We start from the raw sequence: 14781 nt of genomic DNA on the forward strand, positions 1-14781 counted from the left end.
CTTTTTTTTTTGTGAGGAGAAGGACTCATTTATTAGCAAACACTGAATTCAGCCAGCAGTTTTGACCACCTGAAAAAGATTTCAGTCTTGCTTTATTAACATCAAGGCTATACATACAGCATCCACAGTGGATAAGCAACTATTCCTAGTTCAAGAAGACTGGAATAAAATACGTTTTGGTTCCATCGCTTTCGAATTTCTTAACTGATCATAAAAAATAAACTTTAGAGCATTTCTACTTACCTAAAACTTCTGATGATCCAGCAAATTATGCTGTTTTATTTTGATGATGTTGCTATTTGTTTTAGGACAAATTGGCTTGAGAAGAGCATTCATTTGAAATATCTGTAGGTCATTTTTCATCTTTTTGGAGCCAAAAAGAAGACTGAGTACGTGGACCCATAGCATCAACACAGTGTTGCAACAATACTAAGTTCCTTTTCAATTAGAAATGCACACTATTTTCTTGCAGATTTAAGGCTGTTTGAAGCTAAAGACCTTGCTCAATTGTTGGACCCAAAGTTTTTCTTTTGGAAATGATCCAATATAGATTTTAAGGTCTATTTTCCAAATACACTGCATACCAAATGCATATCAAAAACTATAAGACACCTTGAGCCTGGATCCATAAAGGTTGTGGTAAAAATGTGGATTGATGTGCTTAATTTGATATTAAAAAAGGAAACATTTATTTCTGTGGCAGTAGAACAACTACTGATTTGTAGAAGAACTAGATCCTTGTTTATGAAATTTTGATATTTACAATATAGTGTAAGAAGGGGCAAATGTTTTCCTTGCACCATCTTGGTTCTGTTCCTTCAGTTTTTCCTTTGGGCTATAACTCCCTTGCTTTTGCCCCATCAGATTCTTTATTTCTTTGTCTTTCTATTATCCTAAATATTTTTGAGTATAATCAAGAAAATGAGCAAAATAAGATAGCTCTTTTTTCTTTTTTGTACTTTATCCAGAATGTTAGAAACTATTTGTCATTATTGTACTTATAAAGAAATTAAATGGGTGGGCAGTAAAAGAGATTTTTTTTTAAATGGAAGAATGTCTAATTTCCCAAACTTCAAAAGCTCACCTATTGCCTATTAGTTGTTTTTTGGACACAAAGGTTTTACTAAATTATTTTGGACTGATTATTTTAATTGCTGATCCTGCCTTAGGTTTGATTAGGCATTGATCGATTCTGCTATGCATTGCTCTGGACCATTAAAGTTTGAAATGCAGAAATAGATAACATCTATAGAGGAATTTTGATATTTCACAATTAAATTATAGAAAAGTTAACAAATACTAGATGGTTTTATTTTATTATTTAAAAATAAGCAGGTAATGTTCTCACTACTTAAAGAAATAAGAGAAGAATGCCAAAACCTTTTTCCTATTAAACATTTGTGGATTTTAAAACAACTGATCTACTAGTTGATCTACCTTTTTCCTATTAAACATTCATGGATTTTAAAACAACTGATCTACTAGTTTTGAGCCAAACAAAAAAGAAAGGACAAACAGAAGAAAAGAGGACAAAATATTTCTTATGTTTTTCCCTTTTCTGTAAATAATGTAACATATGGTAAAACTATATGAAAAAGCATACTCATTTTCTATTCTGTTCTGAATAATATAAAGACCTTTGATTATTGTTATGTGCATACATAGACTTGATCATAATGAGTTTGTGATAAGCATACCTGAGAAAATTCTTCCAAGGACAAATAAATTGTTAGAAAAAGGATTTTCAGTTCCATTCATTATCCTGTTTTCTTGGGGTGTGCTACCATTCGGAAACATAAATATGATCATTGTTTACTGTTTTGCTATAGAGTAGGGGTGTCAAACTCATGTCGTCATGGCAGTCATGTGACATATCAGGACTTTTCCCCCATTTGCTAAACCGGGCGTGGGTGTGGCCAGCATGTGACGCAACTGGCTTGCTGTAGAGCATTGCATTCTTTCAAAAGCAAAAAGTGATGTGGAAATGCAAGTGTTGGTCTATGCTATCATGTTCACTGTTCTCTTTTTTATAGATATATTTACGATTCTTGGACTACGAAATGCAGAATTCTAATGAATGCAAAAGGAACTTTGTGGCTGTCTATGATGGAAGTAGCTCAGTGGAGGATTTAAAAGCAAAGTTTTGCAGTACTGTTGCTAATGATGTGATGCTGCGTACAGGTCTTGGAGTAATCCGCATGTGGGCAGATGAAGGCAGTCGGAATAGCCGATTCCAGATGCTCTTCACATCTTTCCAAGAACGTAAGAAACTTAATCAGAATTCCATTGTCATGTAACGGTGTTTTCCTTCATACCAAGTAAATATGATGATACTGTATGTGATAACCAAGTCTCTATTTCAGGTTTCTAGAGATCACTATCTCTATATAAAGGGAACCCTAGGTGGTACATAATGACTTGGATTTCCTTGCTTGTCAGGAATATGTATGAGGATTAAAATACCAATGTTTACCAAGAATAAGAGTTTTTTTTTTTCCAAATACATAGATGTTACAAAGAGTGGGTTGTTTAATATCTTAGAAAAAAGAAACAAAATTCAAAATGATTGCAATGATTTAGAGAACTATGTCAAATATAGCAAAATGAAGTAGAACAAAAACAAGTGCAAAGCTTTCAGTTAGACAACAACCTTCATAATAATTTTTGCACAAAAGATTTTAAAATAGTTGCTGATTATTAACGATGATCCAGCAGTGTGATGTGGCTGCATAAATGTAGTTTTAGACTGTTGCCAAGTTATGCGGAATAATAGTTGGATTTTATTCTACAGGTGTCAGAATACCTTACTTTGAATATCTAGTTTTAGACGTAATTCAGAAGAAATGGAACAGATTTAAGGAAGGATGTCAGGTTAGAAACTCTAAATCATAGGAGAAAATTGGGGACTGTCCCTGTGATAGCTAAGTTCTGGAGGACCTCCAGAAAAGTCAGAATATAGAGTTAAGCATATTCCCATGAAAAGAAAATGAAGGAGTTTGGAATGTCTAGTCTTCAAAACAAGACGACCAAGGGCTTATGTGATAGCACTCTTCGAATAACAGAGAAGGAACTTCATTGAAAATCAAATTTATTTTGTAGTCTTCAAGACACAGATTAATGGATTTAAGCTCTGGAAAGACAGACTCCTTTTTGTTTAAAAAAAGCCCTTAATAACAGCAAATTATGACAAAGGAATCAGTTATTCAAAGGGGATGTGGGATCTCCTTCAATTGATAAGTTAAGCAGAAGCAGAATGACTGTTCATCATGGGTCATTTATATTGTATTTCTTTATTGAGCAGTAGGTAAGACTCGGTAGTCTTTACTGACCAATGGGTAAGAATCTGAAATCCTCCTTATGCAATTTTGAGAAAGCGGTTTTCTTTTCTTTTGCATGTTGAATTGCATATATCAATCCCCAGACTTGACGTCTGCAAGCTAATTAAATGCACTTAAGTCTAAGCAATCAACGTTATTGAAATGTCAGTACCAAATAACTAAAAATAACCAATATTCACATAGTCAGATTTATTAATGTAATTGTATATACATCGAATAAACCTGATTTATAGAAAATAAATAATCAGAAAGAATTTCTTTCTGTGGTATTGATTGTCAAAGACTGGAAGAAAACAATTGTTTAACAGAAAATGATTTATCACATGAAATTAAATATATGTGGTTTAAAGTTCCCCATCCCTCTTTTTTCCAAATGCAAATCTGTATTCATCTTTTAAAAATCTACTTATCTGAGTGTATGAGAATGGAAAGTGGTAAATGTTTTTCTGGAAGAGATTAATAAAAAGAAAGTGAAAAATCAGCAGTTAGGAATGTGCCAGGAAAGCTGCCTCTTTCTGAAAAAAAAATATTTGACATACTATCTTCTGATATAGAAGATGCCATTTAGAGCAGCACTCTGAAAATGCATGGAGAAAAGTTTTCTGCATAATTTGGGTTAAGTTAACAAAATTCTGATGCATTCTATGTAGAGACTGTTAGTTTGCACTGATACAACTTAAATGATAATTTACATTTCCCAAGTTCATAAATCAAGCTGACCTTAGTGATAATCTCTGCATAACTCTGATGCTGTTCTTAAATATTTTTTCTGTGATCAAAACATTATTTAATATTCAGTTTTATTTATTAAAATCAAAGACATTGTGTCTTGTTACCTTAGAAACAATTGTGAAAGTATTGAGTATTCAGTATTTTCTAGAAGTATATTTCAAAAACATGACACCATTCTTTCTGTCTTTTAAACCATATTGTCTGAGTAATTGGATTTATAGGCTACAGCTACATTATAGACTGTATAACAACTAATGCAAGGAAGCTTTCTGTTTACCTAAAGAACTGCCAGATGTATTTTTGTGATTTCTGTTCTGGGAACCTTAAGGTGTTTCTGAGGTACTTTGGTGGCTGTTTACCAAGCCAAAATTTGAAGTTTAAGATATTCATTTATTCTGCAACCTTGAAGCATAGTTTAAATTCTAAGACAAGTTGAACTATGCAATGAATTGCTTATCTATTCCACATTAGTTGGATTAAATATAGTAGATAAAAGTAGTAATGGCATATAATGCATAGTGACAAATTAAATTACTTATGAAAAATGTAATAATTACAAAGGGTTAAAGATATGGTGGGATTTTCTACTTCCCAAACTATAGACCATTCTGAAGAATATTATATCAACATTTTGAGAAATGTATGTATAGTTGTTTTAAACAAACACAACATTAAGTGAAAATACAACAGCAGAGACAGATGGCATTTCATTATGCTATACATCGTCTTCATAAATCACTGCATTTAGCAAGTTCATTTTGCTAGAAAAGAGGGAACTATATTATGACAAGATGGCAGGGAAAGCTGTTTCTATAGTCATTTTAAAATAGTTGGCAACCTGCCTTTATCCTACTAATTTTAACACTCTGATAATGTGTGAATATTATATGTAAGTAATTTGAAGAACTGATTACTGAGAGTTAAGAGTTGAGTATTCCAAAACTTGGATATGAAAGCATTAGGAGATGTCATGGGAAGAGGAAAAATGGAAACATGACTGTGGTGAGCACTTAAAATTTCAGATTTCAGGAGACAGACAAATTTTGGAAATAAAATTTTGGAAATAATATATAGTTGTCAATTAAAGTGTGTCACCTTCATATATTATAATTGATTCCCTGTCACATCGCATTAAATATTCTACTTCTAAATTATCCCATTAAACAATTACAGTTTCTATCACCTAATAGCGATATTATAGCATAACTTCTTTTTTAGTCAGATTCCTCATGATACTTCCCCTTTAAATTACATCTAAACAATTTTAAGTTTAAGAAAAAAAATAAAGAGAAAATAAAATGGAAGAAATTAATTAATCAATTCAAGTTCATCCTAAAAAGAAAAAAGAAAAACTGGTATTAATTCCCTTACAATCCTTCTCATAATTCATTTCAATCACATTTTATAAATCCTTAATATACATTAATATAATTCAATTGTATTTTACATATTTTTGTTTTTTATTTAATCTAATTATTATCATACATTCCATTTAATAACAATCCCCATTTCATCTTCCGTTTTAATTACATATATATTTCTTGTTTTCTACGTAATTTCTTATTTCTAAACTATTTATACAATCATTCTCTATTTTAGTTGTATTTTCAGCCATTATCTCTGTGTCTATCAATCAAACTATTCCCTTTAATTCTTGTTCATTTCCCATATTTCTTTATTTCCTGATTCTGCTTTTTGTAACTTTTCCCCTTTATTTATCCCCTCGTTTTCTCACTCCAATTTTTGTCCCCATCCCTCTTTAATACTTCCTTCTGTAATCGTCCCTTCTGCTCTTTCCTTATCTTTTGTTGATTTCTCACACTGTTCCTTTTTCTGATTACCTCCTCTAATCTCTAGTTTTTAAGTCCCTTTTTCACCATTTTAAGTTTCAAACCTCGTTGTCCCAATTTTTTTTAATTAAAGATGGCCTCTCCCTTATTCAAGTCTTCTTCTTCCTCTATGGCTTTTTGCTGATCCTCATCGTCCAGAATCGCCATCTCCAAAGATTGCAGAACAAAGCCAAACGATTCTCCTTTCACTTGCAATTATTCCTTCATATTTTTTAATTCCATTTTTAGTTCCAAATAAAGTTCTGCCATCTTTCAACGCTTCCCAGTACTTTTAGACAACTAAATTCTATAAGATTGCTTTCCAGAATTAATTTCAATTATATCCACTAATAATCCAGTGTCCAAAGTTTCCAAAATCCTCAAACAATTCCAGAACAGTTTCTTCTTGCTTCTTTCTTTGTTACAAAGTTCCCAATTCCACTTTCACTTTCCAGGGGCTTTATTTGATTATAGCAAGGTTTCATTTACTTTGTTGTTCTTTAAAAGTCTTTTAAAAGTTCACTTTAATTTCTTTTAGCATCAGGTGGCACTCTTTAGTATGTCCAAGTTCCACCGCCTTTTTTCCTTCCTCCATTTTCTGACTTTTAAGTTTTAAAAAAACTCATTATTTCCCTTTTGACACTTTCAATTTCAGCTTTAAGTTTACCTATTTAGTGTCAGAGTCATTTTCACTGATTTCTTCTTCAAACTTTTCTCTCAAAATTCAAAGCCACTTCCAGCTATTAGATCTTCACCCCCCTCTTCTTTGCCGCAGCTTTAAAAGTCTTTTCCAAAGAATTCTTAAGTATTTTAGCTCCAGGGTACCTTGTATTCAGGTGTTAATCCTGTTTAGTCCAGTCACCCAAGCTGTCCTCTTCTTTTCCGCTCTTGCACAATTTTGTCTGGTCAGATCTTCCTCTTTGTGATGGCCATTTTGGCCACTGCTGTATCTGCCTGCGGAGAGGAGTTTTATGCCTCGCCAAGGAAGGGGAATGCTGCTCTCCTCAACTCAGCCGGCATTCTCCCCTTTCTCCACTACCTCTACAGGTGGCTTTGGCCCCAAATCAGGTAGATCGGGGCCCTCCAGCAGCAAGCACAAACCGAAACTGTGCACAATCGTAGATTTCAGTCCATCGCCAAGGGAGCCTAACCAGAAGTTGGAGAAAAATAATATTTTTTTATGGGGCATTGTTGTTTGATCACTAAGTGGTGCCCAACTTTTCATGATCCCAAGGACCATAGCACACCAGGCCCCACTCTCCTCTACTGCAGAAGGCTTTATGTCCATCTTTTAATGTGAAGTGTGCATGTGTAAAAAACTATACTACAATGTATAGGAGTGAAGCAGAGACATTTATTCAGCTATGGGATGCACTTTTTAAATATTACTTTTAATTGGAAAAGACCGTGGCGCTTGATGTTGAAACCAAAGAGACCAAGTTGGAATTTTGTGCCCAGATTTTTCATATCAGGAGATAGTGTTGAACTGTGGAACTTAATGTGAAGAAACAGTAGTTTGGCACAAGAAACTAGTGTTAAAAGGCAAAAATAGTTTACAAGTGAAGTAGGATGGGAAGGGTCTGTTTGTTAAAGGCTTCTACCTCAACAGTTTTTGGTCGGCTAAATCACAGCACCAATAGGCAGCAGGATTGTACAACATTAAGATACCAATGTACATAGTACATACAAAGAAGTTGCTTTACTGTATATAATAGAGGTTCAATCAAATTTTCATATATTAGTTATGAAACTGAAAATTATCATTACTACTATATCAATGCAGACTTTCAAAAAAATCCAATGACATGGTCTAAATAATCCTATTAAAAATGCAAGAGTTCAGTTGGCTTAGTAGCTGGTGAACTACCAAGAAGACTTTCAACCCTGAAGATGCTGGCAAAATGTTAGGTTACCAAATTAGATCATAGCTTATTAGCCTTGAGGGTCCTCATTCCTCGATGTTCTTGTTAGCTTAATTAAAACAAAAATTAATTTTGTTCTGTTTTTAAAATAAATTATTTTATTATTTGTGTATTGCCTTGATCACCTCGATAAATAACTTAGGGCAGCTAAAGTATCTAATATTCCTTTTTTTTCCCCACACCAACCTTGTAAGGTAAGTTGAACTGAGAGAGAATGATGAGCCCAAAGGCCTAAAGTGGGGCTGTAATGAATTAACAAAATTCCACATCACGAGAATTTTCACATGTTATCAAATATATGTTTTTTTTTTAACTACAACCGAGAAATGATATACATACATGTATACAGCAGCACCTCCACAGTGGGAAGGAGAGATGGGCAAAATGATGACAGTAGATTGTATCACAATGGAAGTCCTCCCTCTTTCTGATATGCATCATGCTGTTGCATGTACTTATTTATATTTACAGGTAATCCTTGTCTTACAATCATTTGTTTAATGACCATTTGAAATTACAGTGGGACTGAAAAATGACTTGACCGTTTTTCACTCTGACAACCATTGCACCATCCCCGTGGTCATGTGATCAAAATTCAAATGCTTGGCAAGTGGCATGTATTTATGTGATCACGTCTTGTGACTGGCAAATATAGTCAATGGGGGGATTCACCTAACACCCATGTTACTAATTTAAAAACTGCAGGGATTCACTTAACAACGTGACAAGAAAGGTTGCAAAATGGGGCAAAACTCACTTAACTACTGTCTTGCTTAGCAACAGAAATTTTGGGTTCAATGTGGTTGTAAGTCAAGGACTATCTATATTTATTTATTTATCTATCAAACTTAACATGCCATCTATTCGCCCATGTATATCTTCTAATTTTTCTGGTGTGTAGCAAGTGGCATCTATAATAATGTGATTATTATTGGATAATGATAATCTGTTGGCTCTGACCACTAGTAATTGGGTTTAGCCTTTCTTGGATATATTTGTGCTTCTTTGGAATTATCCCCACCAGTATGCCATGTGCAAGTAATACTTGGTTAACAATGGTAATTTGGACTGGGAGCTTTGTCACCAAACAATGCAGTTATAAAGTGTGACATCACATGACCATGCCACCTTTCAAAGGCAGTTCCACTTGTGGTTGTTATACATGAAATCATATGATTATTTGCAACCCCTTGCTGATTTCTATATTGACTTTGCTTGTTGGAAGAAAGCAACAAAAGTTGCAAATTATGATCACATAACTACGGGATGCTACGACTATCATAATTATGAATTGGTTGCCAAGCATCCAAATTGTAATCACATAACTGCAGGGGTGCTGAGATGGCTGCAACTGAGGACTGCTATAAGTCTTCTCAGTGTAACTTTGAATAGTTGCTGAATGAATGAGTAATCGAAATCTACCTGTAGTAGTGTATTGTAATCTGTTGAGACTCTCTAAATATGTTTATGTCAGTGAAAAACATATCTTAAGTCCATATTTTGTTTTATAAAATTATAAGGATCTACATTGTTTTACTCGATACATATATTAAATGCCATTATTGAAATGATTGGTATATGTGCATTTTATTTCTTTCTCAAATCAGTCTGTATTGAAATAATTAAGTTTATTCAGTGGCATTGCAGAGAAAGATACAAATTGATTTTACATTTTAGGGGATTGCAATATCATACAGTCAGAGAATTTCTGAGTTATTGAATCACTGTAATTTCATTTCATAGCTGCATGTGCCAAAATAATACATTAGAACCAGATTACCAGTGATGAGCAATGCAGCAACTATGTTTGTATATGATGGTTTAATATTACTCGTGGGGGTAGTTGCTTCCTAAAAGTTCCTAAAAAATGTTAACAGCATATCAGAGAGGCCAGGTACATCACAAAGATTACAGGACTGCTACCTTATTGATATAAACTAACATCTTGAATATCTGTCAGAATTTTCCTCTGCCCATCTTACACCCAACAGAACCGATGCTTTTACTTTTATGTTTTCTCATCACGTCTTCCCATTCTCAAATGTGTTTTGCTTTAAATACTCCTGCATATCTTGATTAAAATTATATCTGCATTCTTCTGCAATGGCACAAACATTTATTATCAAGTTAATTTTAATTATAATTTTAAGTTGATTTTTTTTTGAACTTAACATGATTGTGTTGCATCTTGTGGCAACAACACAACTATATATATATTTATTATTAATTTTAATGAACTGCTAAAATGGCAGTATCACCATTGGGAGATTTTCGATAAGTGGTTTTCCCCTGCAAAGGGGGAAAAAAGTCAGACTAATGAAAGTAGAGTTGTATTGCAACACTTGCCCCACCCTTTTTCTATATGTATCACAATATCCGATACATGCCTGAAAGAGGTAAGTTTGCAGCACAATGTGCCATTGACAACAGCAATAAAAACTGGGTTGGATTCTTATTTCAAGTACTTCATTGCCACAACTCAAGGTGAACTGCATAAAAATGAGAAAACATCCTTTATATGGGATTCCTACTTTCTGCACTCTGAGAATTATAAGAATTTGGATCCTTAATAAGGACTTGTGAGCCCTTTGAGGATGCAAAAGAAATGACATGAAGATACTTCTTTCAGGAATTTTTTCACTGAGTGATTGTGCAACCCTAAAATTTGTTATTGGTGTGGAACAACATTCTGGCTTTCTCTCTTTTTTTTTACACATCCTTATATATTTGAGTGGTTGTTCTATATTCTTGTCCTCAATCGCTTACCATGATTTAAACAGGAAACATCTGCTGTTTTTTCTTGAAACCTGATAGTAAAATTAATTCATATCCTTGGGTTTAAATCATATATATGTGCAGCTCCTTTAGACTTAGGTTGCCACCTTGTGACCAGTGTTTGCAATAGAAAATCATAATTTTCATTGTTGGATTAGATCAGATTATCCTGTAAATTAGATTTTTCTCATGAACTGTGAATGTTTGAAACTTTGCATTTCTGACTAATCCACAAGATGGTTATTCCCTGTGGAATAAGCATCTTCTTATTAGAATAGTGATGCCTTTGAACCATTGATCTATTTCTAGCATCCAATACATCAGCCTGGATGTCCCGGGGACACAGTGGGACAGATTGAGATCTTTGTTTCAAATGAGAAGCATCACTATACAAAATTTCCTGAATTTTCCACTTCTTTGCTACAATGTTTCCTTCTCTTTCTTACTATGATTCTACTTGGTTTTTTTTTTTAAGCTTGCAAACCTGCTAGGAATTACTATCATAATCTCATTTTCCCTTGCCTGGCCATTCCTGCCATTCTCCAGATCCCTGTTTTTCTCATTAGATATTGTTATGTCTCCATTGTTAATCTTGTCCAACAATTTGTCCAAAAGAAGAAGGTTGAAGTGAAGCTGGCAAGGCAGTAGCTTTTGATAGATGGTCCTGTATTGATAGTAGGAAACACAGGTATAGAAATTGATGAAGAAGCACGGGAGATAGCAGACATTCCCTTTGTACACAACTAAACATGAAAGTTGTTGGCATGTACTGTATAGAGCACACTTCTAAACTTGTGTATTTCAGGAAAAGGTGTATAGGAACCTCAACTCTCTTTTCCTGGTTTTTGAGTCTTTTGGTGGTATGCTAGTTGTGTGTGGATGTGGGTGAGTGGAGTTATTTTGTTCAAATATAGGAAGCAAGATTGCTTTTAGGACTCCCTTTGCTATTCTTCCTGTATTGTTTTTAGATAATACAACTCAGTAGTCCTCAATTACTGGGATGTCCAGTAGGAATTGAAAAGCAGCATTGCAGCAGATGTATTAAATATTTTCCCCCCAATTTCATTACATGAAGAGCCTAACCTCATTAAAAGCTAAAATTATTATTATTGCTGATGATGTTATTCTTAACAGCAAACATTTATATCAGGATCTATGATATGGGTTATTTATGAAAGATTATGGGGAAATGCCATTTATTTCAGATAGTAAAATATCTATTTTTTATATCTCATATCTCAGATGTTCCTTCTTAAAATTAAACCTATTAATTTCATTTATCATTCCAAATTATTATATTTGTCTTTTTTAATGCTATCTATATTTGGGATAATATTCTTCCAGATATTCATACATTTCCTCTCCCTTTTCCATTGTTGTTGAGAAAGTTATTCGCTCATACCTTGAGATTCAATGGTTCTTGACTCCTTCGTGTAAGGTTTTTTGTTGTTATGTATGGTTTTTCTTCTGCATGCATATGACCTCTAAGTTTTTAATTTCATTGTTCTTGTTTTAATATGTAAACCTCCCAGAATCATCTAAAGTCAGGCAGCCTCTACATTGTATGGCTAAATAAAAACAGAAATGATTATAGAGAGTTCACTGTCCTTCAATCCAATACAAGGTTATTTGTAGATATATATTAAAGTCTTCAGAGAGGTTAATATAGTTTTAAAATATGTTGTTTTCCCTTAATGTCACTTAAAAAATCTAATAGCACGTTGGGGTAGTTATACAGATAGCCATCTAGCTGCATGAACATAAAAATATATAATTATTGAGTTGAATTTAGAAATGTTCAGTGACTGAATAATCTCCACTGGTTGTAAATTTCTTGAGAATTTTGGATTTCCCTATGAAGCCTGATATAGAGTATATAGCCTCCAGTTCCACTTTCATTCTGCGGCTTTAGTAATATCAGCAACTTGATTTTACTAGTTTGTGAGCCTTAGGCAATTACTCTTTACCTCCTGCTCAGGGACTGTGAAAATTCAATATCAGAAAGGCAAGTGTTTCTGCAGTCCCTTACCTACTTACTTTAGAAAAGTATTATGTGCTTGAACGTATCACTTTAATTTTCTTCATTACTGGCCCCAGTTTATAGCTACAAGCATCAAGTTGTACTGAAGCTGATAGCTTTTTTAAAAAAATGCATATTAACTATGTTAGATAATGCCATCTTCCTACATCTCTCTCTTACATTTGGATATACACATTGCAGTGATTTGTAATGAAAACCTGAATGAGTTTGACTGCAGGTGTGAAAACTGCACTTTGATCCTAAATTTTGTTTATAGAATAAACAGTGAAGCAATTATGCTGATTACATAGAATTACAGCCATCTGGCCTACATTCAAAATATGAAGTTTTTTTAAATCCAATATTGTAGATCCCTTTGCTTGTTTTTTTTTGTTTTTTGTTTGTATTAGATTTACTAATAGCTCTATTGCTACTGAGTAGGAGAGTAAATTCACTGTGCATTCCTGCTAATGATTTTTTTTCCTTTTTAGCCCCCTGTGAAGCCAACACATTTTTTTGCCATAGTAATATGTGTATTAATAATACTTTGGTCTGCAATGGACTCCAAAACTGTGTATATCCATGGGATGAAAACCACTGCAAAGGTAATGCTAAGCATATGGATTAAATTTCCAATTAATGCAATTAATTAATTAGTTTTAGTTTAATTATTTGAAATTCATGGAATGGTTATTCTCATGCTTTTCAATGAATGCATTAGACTGTTTATCACCTAGCTCTAAACTTTGTTAGAACTTGTTTCAAAAGTTATTACAAAATAAATAGAGCGTTGAATACCTAGAGTGAAAAAGTCCTATATTTTATCTGGAAAAGATAAATTGTTGGATTTTGATCAGTATTTGTATAGAGAAATTCTATCATTTGGGTTCCTCATTTTGTTCATGGGACTTAATATTCAGTGCTTGTGAAAATATAAGAACACCATTATTAAAAGAGCACTCACAATATAAACTTACAGTTATGATGAGATACAAGGGCTAATTTGTGAAATTGCAATATTTTGAGCTATTCACGGCTATGTGGGACAAAACTAGAGCATCGGTATGTTAAAAGTAAAATATATAACACAATAGCAATAACGAAGAATGTATATGTATGAAAAGTAAAAACATATGTCCCTTCTATGTGTGTGTCTTGAATGTGGATAGTAAAATATATGTACTTGCCCTTGTGTAAACCTGCCATTGTTTCTTGAGAAAATAACTCAAAAACAGAACAATTCATTTCTTTGCATTGTTATGAGAAATACAGCCAAATATTTCTTAAGATAAAAATCCAACTTCCAATAACAACTAAGTCTATTATACCATGTTTAAGTGGAATTTTCTACAGTTCATTGGTTTCTATTGTGAAAAACTGAAACCAAAACTAGAATTTCGAACTCAAGCTTTATAGTACAGTTTGATAACAATTGTTATGCCATAGCCCTCTAGATTTTGGGATTTCTGTATCTGCATTTGTCTTCATTATAAAGAACAAGAGGGATAATATATTTCGGCAACAGCTTCCATGACTATTATGCCTTTGAAAGCTTTTTGGAGAAGGGTAAAGAATACAGGGCATCATTCATTTAGGAAGAAATGGAAAAAGCTTGCAAAATGCTTAGCCTTAACTCATAGCCAGCATCAGGAGCCAAGCAAAAGAAATTGAAGTGTAATTCAAACAGAGGATTTTAAAATGGCAAATAATCTCTCCGAAAAACAGTTATAATTTTATGTTGCCATTGTTGTAAATGCAAATAATCTGTCCACTAATTGATAGTTTTAAGTGCCTGAATGATTGTGATGAGGCAGTTCTATTAGATAGCTTTCTTCCATTCCTAACTGTTCAAATATTAATGTTATGAGAAGGACAGCAGGTCCATATCAATGTCTGACTCAAATGTTTGATTCAATGAATAGATAAGGAGCAGGATTGGGCAATCATGTGATTGAAAAGTTGGAACAAATATACAGTTTTACTGTCCTTTTCAACATATTAGTTTCCATAGGCAATTAATGAGTGAGGAATTGCCAATCAGTCCTTGACTTTTTACCTTCATCTTTTCAAAAGTGGCGCTGACAGTATTTTAAATTCTTATGAAACAGATGAAATAAGAGCAGATTAATTTTTACCACCAAATGCTGTACGCTACTGGATTATGA

General features: G+C 33.3%; 1 protein-coding gene across 6 annotated transcripts in view; it reads left to right on the forward strand.

Annotated features, from left to right (window-relative positions):
- The window catches only part of NETO1 (neuropilin and tolloid like 1), a 90403-nt gene that overhangs the window by 56917 nt on the left and 18705 nt on the right, over positions 1-14781 (forward strand). For all 6 annotated transcript variants that reach the window (XR_015748856.1, XR_015748855.1, XR_015748858.1 and 3 more), the window contains exons 7-8: positions 2034-2262; positions 13108-13221. Coding sequence is in view for 1 of the 6 variants with exons in the window: in XM_026671866.2 (XP_026527651.1) it covers positions 2034-2262; positions 13108-13221 (343 nt within the window). In the remaining 5 variants the exon portion in view is untranslated. The remainder of the gene's footprint in view (positions 1-2033; positions 2263-13107; positions 13222-14781) is intronic.

Source organism: Notechis scutatus, chromosome 3, assembly GCF_049901735.1.
Source record: "Notechis scutatus isolate UNSWTSFEM ecotype Mainland chromosome 3, rNotScu1.2, whole genome shotgun sequence".
NCBI classification, from domain to species: Eukaryota; Metazoa; Chordata; class Lepidosauria; order Squamata; family Elapidae; genus Notechis; species Notechis scutatus.